At 39.7% G+C, this 18,368-nt stretch overlaps 1 protein-coding gene across 4 annotated transcripts in view; it reads right to left on the reverse strand.

Annotated features, from left to right (window-relative positions):
- The window catches only part of LOC115760238 (neural-cadherin), a 120,460-nt gene that overhangs the window by 92,819 nt on the left and 9,273 nt on the right, over positions 1 to 18,368 (reverse strand). For all 4 annotated transcript variants that reach the window (XM_030701492.1, XM_030701491.1, XM_030701494.1 and 1 more), the window contains exons 2-3: positions 1,052 to 1,502; positions 498 to 714 (exon numbers count right to left, since the gene is read on the reverse strand). In XM_030701492.1, the coding sequence (XP_030557352.1) occupies positions 498 to 714; positions 1,052 to 1,502 (668 nt within the window). The remainder of the gene's footprint in view (positions 1 to 497; positions 715 to 1,051; positions 1,503 to 18,368) is intronic.

The raw sequence follows: 18,368 nt of genomic DNA on the forward strand, positions 1-18,368 counted from the left end.
TTGTTATTGGTAATTTATGTAACAGACAAAGAAAGCATCTCTGACGGCATCAAATATAAATATTTTTGGACAGAGAACGAGATAAAAACCCAGTCAGTATAGTCTGTCTGTTCGTCTATATAAGCGCAAGAGTTGGAGACTTCTAATTTGAAATATACATTCTCTTGCTTACCACAAGAATAACATAAGAGTCGAAGAATAAGATAAACCAAACTTGCTATAGGTTGTCGTATTTGTATATAGAAATTTTCAGTACTTCACTTCTCGGATAACTCCGGCCTATTTCCCTGAATTGGTATAAACACACACTCTGAATTGGTATAAACACACAAACAGTCGGACTCAAAGCACCGATTTTAGCAATATATTAAAATACAAAAGGTAGCTAAAATGCTTGTTAAGATGGCTCAGATGGAGCAGGGTTTAGGGTATCTCCTAGCCGGATACTGCCAACTACTACGCTTTCTTATTTGTTCATTTTATCTTTGTAACATTACCTCAACGGATGTGGAGAAGCCGCCGGAATCCTCGGTGGCTGTCACAATCAGTGTATAGACATGCGGCTGTCGCAGGTCCTCAAAGTCCAGCTCCTTTGCCAGCTTGACAATGCCCGATGAGGGTCCAATGTTAAAGGTGCCGGCGCCCTGTCCCTGCGCCTTCAGCGTATAGCGTATCTCACGGTCCGCAAAGGATTTGGCCTTAACCGAAATGATGCTGTAACAAAAACGGAAAAGGAGGCAGGCCACAGAGGAGCGTGTGGATGTGTGACAGTTAGCGAATGGAGTTTGTGGCTGTCATATGTAAAATGCATGCATATATTATAGAGGCGAGGCTGCGACGGGCTGCTTGGGCTGCCAGGGTTGCCAGGGTTGCCGTTTGTCTGTCACTCGCTCGACTGCCTTTTGACAGTTGTTTGTTTGCCATGGGAATTTCAATGAGTTAGCCGAGACATTGTCGTGCTCTAATTCGCATAACTTTTATTGGCAGTTCGTACCCATGGATTTGCATATATATCTATATTTATATGCCAACCCACACCCACCCTACTTACTCGGAGTCCTTTTTCTGATTCTCGGGTATTTCGGCCTCGTAGCCGGGCATATAGAATTGTGGCGCCCGTTTGCCGCCCACAATCGATAGACGTTCCTCGGGCGTGCTTTGGAATCTGCGATCATCCACCTTGCCATTTTGATCCTCCGCCTTCACATACAGCACATATTCCATGTCCAGCTGGAAGAGATCTGTGCCCCGGGTGCGCACCACGCCCGAACGTTCGTCCACTTCGAAACGACCGCCCGTGCGATCGCGCACTATGAAATAATGTATATTATGATCCGTATCCGGATCGCGTGCCTGCAGCGTGAATACTGGTGTATTGGGCGGTGCATTTAGCTGAACCACCGCCTGCATCGGCAGCGGTCGATTGATGAAGTAGGGCGGCTCGTCATTCACATCCTTTACCAGGATAATCACGCGCTGGTTGTCCGTGTACTTGATGCCAGCTGCAAGTGCAAAGCAAAAATGTTGATATGAAAACAAAAGAGTCGCAATTTTGGTGCTCAGCGTTTTGTTTGTCTTGTTGCCGAGCACTTTGCATATGCATATGCACACTTTTCGGGCACACTGTATTGTGGCTAGCGAAAAGTTTGCTTTCGGTTGCAGCCATTGTTATTACAACTAATGAATAGTTGGTTTAGTCGCGGGAAAACGGAACAGAGCGCGGGGACAGTCTATGCTAAATTTACAAAACCTCCTACACCAAAAGAAAACAAAACGCCACTGTCGTCGGGTGGTGGAAATTGAAAGCGCTCGAATTTCACTTAAGCCAAATGCAAATGCAATGAGCTGAAAAACAAGTCCAAGGCAGCATGTTGCAATTGTGCCCCAAAGCTAATTATTCGAAATTTTGCACAAGTGCGAAAGTCTTAAAGACTTCTGAAATATCACAAATTGTCGGATGTTTGTTGAGCTATTTGTATATATATATGTATCTATATATCTGTTTATTCTTATATTCTTATATACAACTATTTCTCTAGGTTATCCCCCTATCGCTCTGCTCACATACATATATCTTTGACTCTTTGACTGATACTCGACGCAAAATATAAATATAATTCATATTATTAAGACTATTTTCCAAATAATATGAATATACCACAAGACTTACAGAGTCGTAAGAAATTGAAGCCGGAATCGCTTTCGAAAATCGAATTTCCCCTCTTGTATACAATTACAGCTTTACTATGAAATGTTCCATGAGCACTTTTCTTTAGTCTTGAATTCCTGGAATATGTCTGAAACAGGTTTCAATTTAAAAGCAAATGACGCTTAAAATTCCACAAAACTTGCTAATTTCATTTTTTTGAACCGACCACAGCTGTAAAAATGCTTAAAAAAAAATGGAAGTACACAAAAATGAACAGCTTGGAAAAAATAAAATCAATAAAACAGCCGCCGGTCGGCATAAAAAAAATAAAATAAAATAAAAAAGGGAAAATGAAGCGGGGGTCGGCTTAGCTACCTTTGCAAAATGTCTGCAGCGGAAAATACCAATCATGTTGTTGTTGCTGTTGTTGTTGTTGGTTAGCGCAAACAGCAACAACAAAAACAACAACGACAACAATAGCAACAACAACAACAACAACAAGGCAGCCCTGCAAAAGGATCCAAAAGGAACCCCAATGCTGACGCTGGCGCTTATTAAAAGCGTGTGTTGCTGTTTGTGTGTGTGGGTGGAGTGTGTGCGGCTGAATGTGTGTGTGTGTGTGTGTGTGTGTGTATGTGGGTGTGTAGAGTGTAGTGGTAGACAAATAAGACAGACGATTTACTTGCCCTTTGCCTAGCGGGCCCCAGAATGAAATTCGAGCGCAATAAAAGCAAAAGAAAAATGTACAAGGGCGTCAGAGAAATGGGCGTAGCATGTGTAATTTCTCAAGTGCAGCAAAGTGAATTGTAAACAGGTACAAAGTGCGCCCTTCAACGAAGAACAGGATACCCCTTTTTTGGACAGGCAAATATTGTGCTAACAAAAAAAAAAAAAAGAATGCGACCAGAAACGCGTCAAATAAAGACATGTTAAGAAGCAAAGGAAATACGACTGCCAAAAAAGATATATACATATATGCATATGGAAAATATATGTATGCAAATATATGTTCAACAGATTGCACAGAAATGCAACAAAGTGTGTGCCTGCAGAAGGGCGGGGGGAGGAGGGGTTGGGTTGTGCAGCCTTGCGGCATCTTGGCAACTGCCACTTTTGCATTTCAGCCAAGTTTTGCTATTTGCCAGCTTTGGCATTGTTGGCAACGCTTTTCTATGGCTTATTCAGCGGTGCAGGTAAAGTTAAAAATTTAAATAACACCAAATACATAAATGAAAGTTGTGCTCCATGTTGTTGTTGTTGTTGTTGTTGTTGTTGTTGCTGCTGTTGCTGCTGTTGCTGTGCACTGGAACGTGCCACAAAGCAGCAGCCAACATGGCGGATATCCGTGGCGACAATGCACACGATGAAAGCAGGCAGCAGAGATGTAACGAGAAATTGCAAGGGGGTAGCTTATAAGGGGGTGTGTGTGGGATGGGGGAGGGGGGTTGGGTTGTGTTTGCCATTGTACTTTTGAAAAATGGCTGGCGCAAATAAAGATTTTCGACATCGGCTTTTATGCCGGCCTCAGCCAGAAATTGTTCCAAACCGAGTTGGCAACCACTTTACAACAATCCGCATTTATCATTTGATTTAGTTGAGTTTCTTGAAATAAGCAACAGAAATTGAAATCGGCCAGTTTCCGGCTTAAGGGCTGCCTGTTCAGAGACCGGGGACAATAAACAATAAACTCGATTTGGCAACAGCTGCTCAAAGGTTGCGAATTATGTTCACGAAAATCTAATTTTCTTATTTATTTCATTTTATATACAACACAAGTAAATCCCACAAAATGGGAACTTAACTTTCGACGTGGCAAATAAAGCGTACTGTGCTTAACTGCCTCAATAGTAAGATATATATATATATATATATATATATATATATATATATATATATATATATATATATATATATATATAGCTGCTCAATTAATTTAATTTTGAAATATTAAAATATTAACTGACAAATTAAATTCTCAAGCATAATCTAAAAAAAGTAAGAGGTTCTACTCAGGAGCTCCCGACTAGGGGATACCCTGAACCCCTTTTCTTCCAACATCAAATGCATATATATATTCTATTTTAGCAGCTATATGTTAAGTTTGGTGACTCTAGCTCTTATTGTTTACCATAATTGCCCAAAAAACAGGATATCGATATCGATTTTTATCGATTGCTTGGAAACGGAGTTGGTTATCGATTATCGGAACCAAACTCGATCTGCGCGGGAACTAGGAGCACCTACATCTAAAGTCTCTGGCTCTTATAGGTTCTGAGATCCCTGCGTTCATACATACGGACAGACGGACAGACAGACAGACGGACATGGTTAGATCGACTCGGCTATTGATGCTGATCAAGAATGTATATACTTTATGGGGTCGGAGATGCTTCCTTCTGCCTGTTACATACATTTGGATTTTGCACAAATACAATATACCCTTATACCCATTTTTAATGGGTCCAGGGTATAAAAATATAAACTTAACTCTGTACAGCCAACTTGGATTAACTCCTGCTGCTACCCTTATTCCTTTCACAATTTTAAATAGAGTTGTTTTATGCAGAGATCCCAACTGATTTATGAAGGTCTATTAGCTGCCGTTTTGCATTTTTTTTGTAAATTGCTGTCGCACGCGCAACTATCGTCAGTTGGCTGCCGTACAGTCTATACTCGCTTTGGCGTCAGACGACATCACATTACGAGAGCATTAAGATAAATTTCTAAAACGTAGAGCATAAATAAATTTTGCTTACGCTGCACGCGTAACACGTAACACACAACTTTCAGTTGTCAATTTTGCTAACAAATTCAATTTTTATGCGCATCAATTTGAAGGCACACAGATTCCAAGGACCAAGGACCACCCAGGCGAGCTCAAGATACTTAGAAGGAGAGTTGCGTTGTGTGTTACCCGCACAGACGACTGTCTCATATATAGAGAGAGCTCTGTAGATATATGTGTGTGTGTGCGTGTGTGTGTGTGTGTGTGCGTGTGTGTGTATACGGAAAGTAAAAAACTTGAAGCTGTGCCATCCACTTGAAGCTTGGCAGACGCATGTGAGGCAAGTGTTGCGGCAAGTGTGAGTTGTCGTCAGTGCAGCCACCCTAAACGACAGCACGGACACAGTCTGTGGAGGACTTTAGCATCGACTGCTCTGCATCATCTTATGCTTCAGCACTTTGCCACACTCAGAGGCAGCAGCAGCAGCAGCAGCAGCACAAGTTGAAGCAGAAAGAGTCCAGAGTCCGCAGTCGCTGGTTTCAGCTAAATCCATTGAAACAATAAGCAGCTTTGTGCTGCTCCCACTCACGAGCTTGTCGCCGTGGCTTTAGGCTTTCTTTTGTTTCGGCAACCGCGTGTAACCCAATGCGGAGATCGACAAAAAACAAGCTAGAATGCCTATGCGGCGAGTGCAAGACTGCCAGATACCTCGCAGCAATGTATGAAGTGCTCCCACAAACTTTACATAGTTGACATATGTATCAAGAATAAAATACAATTGGATATCGATTGTTATCTATGGAAATGGAAAAGGATATTATAAAGTATTTCATTTAAATAGTCTTGTTGTCCAATAAGAGCATCTGCATGATGCAGTATTTTATTAAAAGAACAATTAATATAAATCCATTGCGAAAAAGCGGTCACAATTGATATTTATCGATTAGATAAACACATGAATACTTTACGCCTTAAGCAGCAAAATATGCAATAGATTTTCGATGCTTATCGCTTTAAGCCACTTACGTCTTTGTATAACCTATTCCAAACATGTGATAGCTACAGGGTATGTCTTAAAAAAGAAAACACTAACAGCACCAAAGGCAAATTTCCGTTGTTTTCAACACTGGCAGGTTTTAGCCTCGTGCCACGACTCTTTCTGGCTCTATCAGGGCTTTCAGTGTTTTTTTTTTCTTCTTTTGGTTTTTTTCATTGTTGTCTCAAACGTCGCTGAAGTGCAAAGCAAATGCCAGACAATGACTGGCGCCTTTCCGGGTTGCATTTTGGTGACTGCCGCTGCCGCTGCCGCTGCCGTCGCCGCTGCAGGTTCGTGTTGCTAACCCCAAAGCAGCAGCCACTGCAGCAGCATCCCCTCCTAACCTTTTCGGCTTATGGCTTATGATGACAATGGCTGAATGGCTCTAAAAGCCATCCCCTAGCAGTGATAAGCAGAGCATTAAAATTGCTGCCACTGCCACCGGTTTTGACTTCTTGAGAGTCTCCAGCAGCGCCTCGCGTGCAATTCTCACTTAATGCATGTGGTAATTTTGATAAGAAATGAGCTCTAGTTATTGTGTGCAAGTGCTGTGACATCAGTTGAATGTGCCAATGACACTAGCTGAAACAATAAATGACAGCTCATAAGAGTGCGAGCGCATTGAGCGTGGAAAGTGCAGTGCAAAGTTGTGGGCAATTAACTGCAAATCAAATTCAAATTAATTTCCCTTAAAGTTCTTGTGTGCTCTAGAAGCTCTTTTACTATTGAGTCACATTGCGAGTGCTAGGTAAATGTGTGCTTGCTTTTGAAGCTTCTTATTAAGATTCTTAAGGTGTGGAGCTATTTTTTTGCTTGATAGTTATATGTCTTCATTTTATTAATTTAATATCGCCTTATGCTTTGCCAATTCCTTTTTGGATTCATTTTATTATCCAAAAAAAAATTATTAAACGGTTAGTCGTTTCTTTAGGCATTTTATCATTGCTTTACTTGGTGTGTTCTGAGCTTTAATATATTTTTATTATTATTCTCAAGCTCTGAGTTCAATAAACTTTGGACAGAGCTTTTGCACTTAGCAAGCGTATCCCAATGAAATATGCTTTTCTTAAAGCTCTTCTAAGAGTTCCATAAGAAAGCTTTCAGATATTTTTCAATGCAAGCTCCCTTACGAGGTTCTCAAGCATTAAGGAAAGCTTAAGTACAGCTTGTGGCCATTTACATTTCAATAATTGTAATCAGCCATATTTTACGCAACTTCCAATTCACTGCACCACATTTTCCGTAACGTCCTGCAACAAATTGCAGAGACATAAAAAGCTGCTCGAGCATTTTAGACAAAACTCACTTTTACGCAACTTAACTTTTGGCCAGGCTATGTGCGGGCTACAGGTGATGCTTTGTTGCTGCAACTCAATTCGAGTCCGACGCAACCGCACCCCGGGTACAATATGACTTCATCAAAAAGGTGGCAGGACATAATATGGCGGATAACATAAATGCGGTTCGTTTTTTGCTCTCAGCTTGATTAAAATGCAGTCAAGTTGAAATTTTCTTGACTTTGGCATTCCGATTGCGTTTTTGGTCAGAGCCACAAATGAATTTGTGCTTCATTTTCCTTTCTTTTTTCCCTTGCTTGCGGCTACGTTTTATGCCCTCGATAAATACGTGCAGGAAACTGGAGACCAGGAACCAGAAGAAGAGCAGGAAGAAGCAGATAATACTATATAGGTAGCTGGCTTTGGCTTTTATGACTCGCGTAATATTTGCGTTATGGGGTTGATGGGCATATTTCCCCTTTATGCTATACATATATATATGTATATATATTTTTTGTGGGCGTGCATTTAATGAAGCTGCCAACAAAAGGCATTGTGTATGCCAAGAAGTAGCCAAGGCGAAAGTCAAATATTGGACTCATTGATGAAGTAAGGGGCGGGTGGGAGTAATGGGGAGGAAATTGCTAAAGCTACTTTGTAAAAGCAATTTCTAGAGCAGCGGCTAAAGTAAAATATTAAGTAAGTGGTAAACCTAAGAAAAATACAGAAAGAAAAAGGAATATGACATTTGCGACTCTATAAATAAGTTTCTAAGAAAGGGAAGGCATGTATATTAAAAAGGGGGAAGTCCATATATACAAGGCAGTCTCACAGCTTAACATATCACTCTGGCGGCCAAAGCTCCAGGTCTTTATCAAATACGGAATAAAAGAGCTAGTCCATATTGAATTTATTCATCTAAAGCTAGTCTAAAACTTTATACTTATAATATTTTCAAATATTTGGATATTCATCTACACAACAGCAAACTCAATACTTATATAAAAAACGATAAGATGCCACAATGAAAGTTCTCAGTTTGATATTTGTCAAGATCTGCCCAATGCATAACTACATAGACACCAAACCAACCTTTGCTTGTCCATCTTTAATGCTTAGTTAAGTTATTGCCAAACTATTTTCAGTAGTCAACATAATAGCTCTATAATTTACAACTAATTTACGCCAATTTTATGTAAATACTTTTGGCTCGTAAGTTTTGCAACCAGTTAAATAGCATTTGTCTAGACACAACGCTTATTGGCTTAAACGCCGGCAAACTGGTTTGCTGTGCAGCTGTCGAGCTAATGAAAACATTGGATAGCATTAAAAATTTGTCATTGCAAATCAGCAGCTGCCCCTCACCGCACCCCTCATTCGGTCACATTCGCCACTCAAACCGAATACACATATCCGGGAATTTGCTGTAACCCAACTCAGGCTCACATATGAGATTAATACCCATGCACATTTATAGCTGGATATATGACATATCTGTATGTATATATGTTAGCTAGGAATGTTCATACACTGAGAGAAAATACGAATAGTACGAGTTTATGAGCTTGATAGTTCCTAAGAACTTCTTTTTTATTTACAAAATTGCCAGAAATTTCTCGTATTTGTAAGCGAAAATAAATTGAAGCAATTTCGTACTTACTTTAAAAATGCATTAAGTTTTATTTTTAGAATACTTTTAAGACAGAAAGTACTTAATCGAAGTGTACTTCTTTTATTGTAAACATTTAAATCAATTCAAATCTAGCCTATTTAGAGTTTGTTCAAGAATGAAATGCATTTAAAATCTAACTAGAATTTAGTACATTGTTTTTCGCTAAGTGTATTATGTTGGAGTATCTGTGCTAACTTGCACACAGCGTGCAGTCCTCAATTTGAGTTGCCGTTTATTGAGTCACTTAAGAGCTACGCAAATGAGTTAACACCTGGCAAAGGTAGCAACGTGTTTTGTTGGGCAGCGTTTGGAAGCGCAGGAGAGAGAAACGGTTGGGGAGTTGGTTGTCTGGCGCTGCTTTTGAATGCAAAATTATGCGACAGCCGAGGCGCAAAAACTGTGTGCATCTAGACACCAGACAACCGAGATTGTGGGCATAGAGTTGTCGTCGTTTTGGCCTGGTTTGTGAGCTGCCACGCCTCGCCGCCTGTGACGGCAGCAAATTGGCAGTTTCAGATAAAGATAATGTTATGGCTTCTGTGGCTGTTGCGGATGTTGCTGCTGCTGCTGCTGTTTTTGCTACTCTTAAGACTTTTACTTTAGTAGGTGTCACATTTCTCTCTCTGTCTCTCCTTCGATGCTTCTGACAAATAAAGCTCGCAATTTAAGACGCAGCAGCAGCATTCGTTCGCTTTGGCCAGCTTTGCAGCTCTTTTGGCCACATTGATGGGCAGCCATAAAGCATAAGCTGGCCATCATTTTGGCCCCCGACTCGTAGACTGACTGTTTTTGCCGGCTAACGATGGTCTATTTAATTGGCAATTTCAGCGGAGCAGCGCGAAAAAAAAAAAAAATAAAAACAAATAATAATAAAAAATAACCAACATTAATAAATTAATTAGTGCAGCGCGCGTAAAGAAGTTGGAAAAACTCTTAGCAGCCCAGCCGAGCGAAGAGTCAATTAAAATTTACGCAGACAGCTCGGAAGACACCCAAATGGGGTCGAGCTGGGCGCCCATTTACGCTGCCAAGCAAATGCAGGACAGCACGAAAGCAAATAATAATAATTGCAATAGACTCTAAAAAAAAAAGGTCGCAAAAAATGCGCTTGAAAAGTGAGCTATAAACAAATAGAGGCAACTATTTACTATTTGAGGTTGTAATCGAAATTTTGAAAGTAGAATCCTATTCGGGGAGGAGCACATAGTTTGCTCTCAAATATATTGGAGAGTATAGATAAATTTGGTTTTAATTTAGGCATACAAAAATCCACGATCAATAAAGGATCGTTACATAAACATTTAAAATATTTGTAGTTTTAATAGACATTTGAAAGAATGAAGAATCTTAGCTTCCGTTCTACTGAAGAAGCGCAATATGTTCTAGAATAAAGATCAAATACATATGTATAATAAACACAGCTTCGGATCTCGAGATAAAACTTAATGTATTGGAAAATGCAGATCAATTGTGCTTAAAGGATCTTAGTTTTGTAAATAGTTTTAAATATATGTTAAAATAATGAATCGAATAGAGCCAGAGCAAAAGCTAATTTATTTTTCCTATTGAAATCTGCTTAATATACTCTTCAATTGAACGTTTGGCTGTAGCTACACCTCAGGCTTAGTTTGCATGCAACGGCAATAGCTGTCGGGCCTGCCCCCCCGCCTGCCGCCACGTGAAGTGAAATTGCGCACATGGCAGGCATTAAGCGAAAATTAATGAAATTTTCTTTACGCTAGCGGAAAGGTGGCTTAGCCCTGACTCGCAGCTACAGTGCTTTATCTGGCTGGGGCTACGGCTGTTATCCTGCCATCAGGCACGAAGCCTGATTGAGTTTGATGGCGATTGTGTGCGCTCTGACTCTGACTTGATTGCAATTTTCAGAGGCAGCAGCAGCAGGTACAAGCAGCAGCAGACAGGCACAGCCGGCGGCCACCTGCATACCAATCAGACCAATGGCAGCAGCAGTAGCAGCCGGTGAGTCTCTGGCCTCGTCAGTCATTAAGGCCTCCGGCACGGCATATTGCCGTGCTCACATTAGTTTCTCTAACTTTATTTTTTCCTGTTCTCCTCGCCCAGATTGATGAGTGAGCTGAGCCCTCTGTTCAGCTAAAGCTAGCAAAAATTACGTTTTAAGAGGCTGTGCTTGAAAGTGCTTTAAGTTGAATTGCTGTTCATAACTTTCCAATTTGATTTGCCAAGACAAATGTCATAGAAAGTGCAGTCAGCTGTAAGAGTCTCTGATAGAGCAAAGAGATTTGCAACATTTGCTGCATTGCAAATGTTGTTGTGAATTATGATTTGGGCCAGGTCGAATTGCATTTAATTAATGGTCAACAGCTAGTCAAGCGTATTGAGCTGTTTGCCAACTGTGAGTTAAGTGTCACCGCTAACAAAATGATTCTTGCAACCATATTTATAATTTATTCTATAATAATTTATTAATATATTGCTAAATTCCTTTAAGAACACGGTTTGCTAAAATGTTCTGCAGAAATTCAACAATTTTTGTTTATCTCAGAATATTGCCCTCTTGCCACTAGAATTAACTTAGTTCTGAATCTGACTTACTCATCATCATTTACTGCTTCGTGCCTGTGTCTTGTCTACAGCTTAAGCATTATATGATATATGCATCAACTACAATTTCAAGTTGTCTGGTCGCACAAATCAATCTTTGCACTTTGTGAGCTGCCCCTTGAGCAACACCCCAGAAAATCCTGCCCCCAAGCGGCAGAAAACTTATTATGGTTTTAGTGCGCATTTAATAATGCATTTCAATGCCAAACAGCAGCTTATAATGAGATCCAATAATATCCTTAATAAGTGCTCATAAGCTATATGAGCCAAGCCAGAGCTCCGCATTTTCTTCACCCTCCCCAAAGCAAAAGAGCAAAAGCAAGGCGCAGCAAAGTATGCTATGAAAATTGTTGAACGTGTTGCCGCAAGTATTTCAAGTGGCTGCCAGTTGATGCGGATGCGGATGCCGTTGCTGATTTGTGTTTCGCATGTGCTGCATAATAAAGAGATGGCATTATCAGAGTGCCACGCCCATTTGGCTAAGAGCCTGCCATTAACTAAATGTTTAAATGAGTGTGGGAAAATTGCTCAAATTCAAAGTAAATATTCCAAATTTAAATGTTTTTATGCTGGACAACAACAGCCATGTTAAACGAGGCCTGTTGTTGCTGCTGCTGCTGTTTGGACCATCTGACACGCACTTTCCATTCAATAAAGCTGAAACCGCACAATGGCGCAGCAATTTACACGCAATGCCCAGTTGGTATGTTGTCATTAAAGAGACCAGTCCCTGCCCCCCAAACACTATCAGATTTTTGCCGCTGCTCCTTTTATTGCTGCTGTTGTTGCTGTTGTTGTTGTTGTTGTTGTTGTAACCACCAAATGCACAGCAGCCAGCAGCAGCAGCAGCACCCATCAGCCCCAACGGTGGCACAGCGCGCGCGAGCATTTTGCATTTTAATGAGTAAACGTTCAAGGGGGGGCGCTGCCTGTCTGCTTTTGGTAGCCACTGTGTGCCCTTAGTGTGAGCACTGCATGTGCCGAGTGCGCCTGTTGTTCATGGCGAGCTGCAGGGGCTGAGAGGCTTTGGGGGGGCTGCGCAGCACAATTTCAGGTTGGCAAAAACAAATTTTACCTCGAAGTGCGCAGCATGCAATCCGGTTTTTTTTTATTTTGAAGATTCCAACAATGTGAAAGTTTTTCACCCCAATTTTTTTTTTAGCTCGAAACCCCTCGAACAATTTGTATTTGCAATGTGAACACAAAATGGCAACCGGCGAGCCGCGCTGCTCAAAGTCCACCTGCTGTTTGATTTGTGTCCTGTGTGCTCAGTGTTCGAAAGTGCGCAAAAAAACGAAAAGTTAAAAAAAAAGTACAAAACGAATTGGAATTGTCCGTTCTGCATTCACGCTTCGACGATAAATATCAACGCCCAATAGACAAAGCCATTAAAAAAGTGTGCTAAATATTATCTTTTCCGTTTTTCAACACTCTTTCTTTTATTTTTTTAGCTAGTTCAATAATCAAGCAGAAAAAACTGTTGCTGCAAATATTTGCAAAACGCAAATTAAATTCAATATTAGCCATAATATAATATAATATATATATATAAGCGCAAATGAGAGCCATTATTTGTAGTTAAACTCAATATTTGCATAGTTCAAATACCACAGAGAGATTTAGCTCTATATACCTTATGTGATGAAGGTGCACGGGGTTTCGGGATAGTCCACCCTCGGATCGCTTTAAAACTCATTTTCAAAGATCTTTGAATATCTTGATATTCTATATAGACATAGGTCACCCCATTACTTGGTCAAAACTCAACCGATTTTTATAAAGTTTGCCTTTTTGTTTATGGCTTAGCGTCTTGATCAATTTGACAGCTGCATCTGCCAAGATCCTTGAGAGCATTTATTTTACACGTATCACTGGCTAGGCCTGGGTATACCCGCCAGTGTTATATAACAATATACAGACATTATGCCGTCGACCTTTAACTAGTTCGTGACAAGATTATAATACTCTAGGGCTATTGTAACATTAAGCTCGGGCATTCAAATAATTATATGCTCAATTTAAATGCGCTGTCATTAATAGAATTTAATATTGATTTTTTTTCCAACCCGTCTATAGACGGTTTAAGTATTTATTTACGGCCATTAATCGCACATGAAATGCTATTGACACATCATAAAACTTAATTATAGATTTAAATTGAATTCTTTGCAGGCTTTGCGCATGCATTTTGTGGCCAACGGGAAATCTATTTAAATGTGAGTTCAAAATATTTATATATATATATATCTATGATAAGTCAATAAATTGAAAAATCAAAAATGGACCCGAAATTAGGGGCAAGCGCATCCGCTAACGATTTGCATGCCACTAATTTTATTAGCGTGCGGCATGTGGCAAAATCAAAATCAAAATCATTGACATGTAACAATTTCATGGATCAAGTGGCGCAAATGTCACGCACAAATTTCATTGGGCGTTGTGGGCGTGGCATGTCGTTCGTTATGCTGTTCGTGATTTGTGTCTGCTGCAGCGCCAATCACGTGTAAAGACGCTGCTGTGCGTTCACTTTTGGCCAGCACTGTGCTGGACTGTGGTAATATAACTTCATCTGGCTCGTTGTGGCGTGCCCTGCTAATTAGACCCTGACGTGTTGTGTGTTGTTATGTGGCTTGTTCGCTGGTTGTTGTTCCTTTTGTTCCTTTTGTTGTTGTTGTTGTTGTTGTGGTTGCTGCTGCCGTTGGCCAAACAAACGACGCGTCGCCCACACAAATCACGGGCATCGCAATTTTCAGTCGCAGCTAACTGTGATAAATAACTGCCGCCATGGAAGAAAAGTCTAGCTGAAATGGCCGCGGCACAACTACATACGCGCCCGCCCCCCCTGCCAGTTACAACCCTTTTTGCATTGCAAATCAACATGCCACAGGGTGCACAGGGAAACTGAGCCGAGCCTCTGGGCTTTGCGCGTTGCGGCCTCCGGCTTGGCCAGTTCGCCCGCCCGTCCGTCTATCCGTCCGGCCGTCTGTTTCTGTTTGTTTCACTGGCCGTTACGTTATATTGTAATAAACGCAATTTGTGCCATGAATTATTACTGCGGCGTTTGCCAAAACGGATGTGCGAACGCAGGCAATACAAATGGAAACACGGCGCAATGCAAACGCTCAAGGATTTTGCTCTCACTCCTCGCGACTGCAGCAGGCGAAAAGGCGTGGCCAGGTTTTGTTTCTTTTCAATTTTATTCATCTAAGCAACAACAATTCGAGTTGTATTGGCCGCTCAGGAAAACTTACCAAATATTTTCCACACACAATAAATTCGTGCTTTTTACGTTTAATTCTTTTGATTATTATTTGTGGTATTGATCAAAATAGACATGTAAGTCCGAGGTTTGCGGTCATAAAAAATGCAATTTAACAAAAGGCAAAGCAATTGGAAATAGAACGGAAATAGAGATTGACTGATTGATTGATTGATTCAGTCTGATTGGCAATAACAATTTTCATTTTAGCCATCAGCTAAAATTTTGTAAAATAATATATTGCTTATGCTTCAGATGTTAATAAATGAATGTTTGATAATTAAACTTATAATAAATCAAATATTTAATTGCTTTGAATAAAAGCAATTTGTCGATAAGAAATTGATAGTTAATTGAAGCATGTAGAAAATGTTTACGATTTGTACAAATTAACATGCAAAACCTGGCAAACTATATTTGCGTTTGAGCTGCAGAAAGACAATTAAAAATGCATTTTGCAATCGATCAGTTAACACACGACACTTGCCACATTCATAATTTAAGAGCAAAAATTGCCGCAAATCAAAATTTAAAGCAACAAAATTGTGTAACAAACAAATTGCGGCAAATGTTGCACTCAACTATTGCAACAGAACAAAGAGCAACAATCAGTAGCAGAAAACCAGCTGAGGTTTTCCCTCAAAAAAGAAAGCTGTCAGCGGCAGTTTTGCTACTGAAATGCCGCAAAGCGTGGTAGCAGCCGCAAAATAATCGGAAGAGACAAGCGACAGGGAAACGAAATAAATGGCTAAAAGCCAAGCAGAGAGACAGAGTTGCAGACAAGCTAAATGCCTAAAGGGCAGGCTATACAAAAGGCACAAAAACACACACACACACACTCACTGCACACACTGCAAACACATACATAGCTAAAATGGCAACAAAATGGCGCCCTTTAGATTTGAGTAGCCACGTTTCGTTGCCATGGCAGCAGACGCTGCCGCTGCCGCCGCCGGATGAAGCAGCTGCGCTGCCTCGGCCACAGAAAAATCTCTGGGAATGCGATTCTTGTTTTGTTGCCGCTGCCAAAATGGCGGGCCGTGCGAATGCAATGGCTATATAGCATAAAACATAATGGCGTCCAATGATAAATAATGGCGCACATTTGTGCAGTCAAAACAGGAAACGCTCGTACAAAACTAAACGACAAATGGAATAATAACACGAAGTCAACAGACAGACAAATAGAGAGGCGAACACTCAGACAAGCTGCCAAAATACGACAAAAAGTAAACACAGAATTGTAGCTGTACGGCTACAAGCCAAGCAGCGCAACCCTTGGCCAAAAGGAAAACTCCAGCCGAGCCAAGCAAAATGTGAAATGCGAAAAAAGTTATGTATAGTATAAATACTTTATTGAGGCAAAAACTTTACTCAGATTTGCCGGCGCTATGACGTTATGCGACACAGCGTAAAATTTTAGCTGAGCTTTGACTTTTTGGCTGTCAATAAAGTTGTTGTCGTTGTTGTTGTTGCTATTTTTATAATACTCCTGTTCGTTGTTGTTGACACTGCTGTTGCCAAAAGCCGTGTATCAGCTTATTATAATTCATAAAAGCTGAGAGTCTCTTAAACTTTATAAAACTCGGCGAAACTAGGCGATTTAAAGTCGACGCGGTTAAACTTATATAAGTTATATATAATATCTCGTTAAACAAGAAAATGACCAACATGACCAAGACCTAGTACAAACATATTCTCAATCCAATATAAATAAATAAAAATTATTAGAATAAAAGAAAATAATAACATAAATGTCACCCTTTTCACTATTTCTTACCATTTTCATATCATATTTTGCTTCTAAATGTTACGCATAATTGTTTAATCCAAATAATTGAATTGTCTACTTATTTTGCGCAATTTTATCCTACAAAATTAATATACGTTCCGTTTTTATTCACTTTTAATCCTTTAATTGATTTTAATGCAAAAAAATTTGTTTAACTGAGCGTACAAGCTCTTGTTGCATGCTTAAATAGTTATTTAAACCCTCTCTTCATGCTTAACTAGTTCTTTAAACTATTTCAAATTCAATTGAATTGAATTTTATGCACAAAATAAAATCTGTACACATCAACAAACTCTCGGGAAAAAAACCCGCTGCAAGCACTTCGAAAACCCTCAGCAAATGTCAGCTAAATTTTAACTATTGCATATTTGCAGCTTTTGTCAGGGTCGGTTATTTTTTTATTTATTTCGTTTTTGATTCGATTTCTTTCTCTACCTTGTTCAACGCACTTGGACTGCAAATCGTGTAATGGTGGATTCTTTATCGAGTGCGCGAAATGAATGCGAAAAATGTTCACCCAAAGCAAATTGAATTTTGATGGCTGAGCACAAGGTTCTTTTTTATGTTCGACCATTTTTAACGCTCGTAAGAGTGAGTAAGTGAATGCATCCGACTGCTAGATGCTCTGCTCTTAATAGCTAGAAAAGTTACTGAATTTACGGATATCAAAACTAGTCTGAAGACAGAACCTAATCAAGATAAATAAATAAGAATAACGCAATCAGATGCGTTTATAAACCGTCATATACAACAATGGGTAATAGATTAACGTTGAGTAATTTGTAACTATAAAAGTGGCCACATTTCTAGAGCAAATGCTCAATATGCTCAGAAAAAGAGTATAACTAGCTGCAAAAGTTGTTTGTGGCAGATTTTTTAGAGGCACTACAAAATAATAAAAAAAAACCCAATCATAAACACAACCGAAGCAAACTTGCCGCGCCACGTTATGAAATGTAATTCTATGGCTTGACCCAAAAGAAATTTGAATTTTCCATGGCATACTTTGAGGAGCCTTTGCAGCATATGCGACAGCAAATTGAAAGCTATTATTTGCGCTCGAACAAAGAAAAACATCTAACAAATTTGTAGATGTAGATGATGTTTGTTTTGCCATCAAATAAAAATGTGAGCTTTGTTTCTGTTACGCCCCCATTTGCTACGCCTGTTGCACAGAATAATCATTGAGTGCAAAAACAAAAATATATTGTTGAACGCACTTTACAAGCTCTCGCTTTGTAACGCTCGTAAATCATGTTATTGGCTCTCGAGTGTTGTTTGCCTTGGAAAATCACAAAATTTGAATTACAGTCGAAATGCACGTTAAAATCCAAGTCCAAATCCAAATCGAAATCGAAGTCTAAACCCTTGTACGCGTGCATGTAAGTAATAATTCTTGTTAAACTGTTTTTCGATCATACTTGATGCACTTTTCATGTATTTGCCCATTATTTTGATTGGCTTTAAGCAAATTTGCCCGTTGCTTGATATTTGTTGCTGTATTTCTTGTTGTGCCTTTGTGAATTTGATTCATGTTTAATTTGACCAAACAATTTACCTAAATTGCAAAATAATCAAAGCATAATAATTGCAACAGAACCACTTGTCCCAGAGCTGAAAACATTTCGGTTCTCTCTACAAGCTGGAAGTTAGCAGATTGTATATCAAAGTTTTCTTTGAGGAATCTTTAAATTAAATGACAATAAGCTTTACAAATTTTGAAAGGCATTCGCAAGAGGCGATTGCTTAAAAAGAACTTTACCATTGTCGTTTATTTTAGATATTATAATTTTTAATTATTATAATTTAAGTAGAATATGTGCTCTTTGTTAGCTTTATGATATCCTTTTAGAAGGCCTTTGCTGTCAGTATTAA

Source organism: Drosophila novamexicana, unplaced genomic scaffold (assembly GCF_003285875.2).
Source record: "Drosophila novamexicana strain 15010-1031.04,08,12 unplaced genomic scaffold, DnovRS2.1 tig00000387-arrow-pilon, whole genome shotgun sequence".
NCBI lineage: Eukaryota > Metazoa > Arthropoda > Insecta > Diptera > Drosophilidae > Drosophila > Drosophila novamexicana.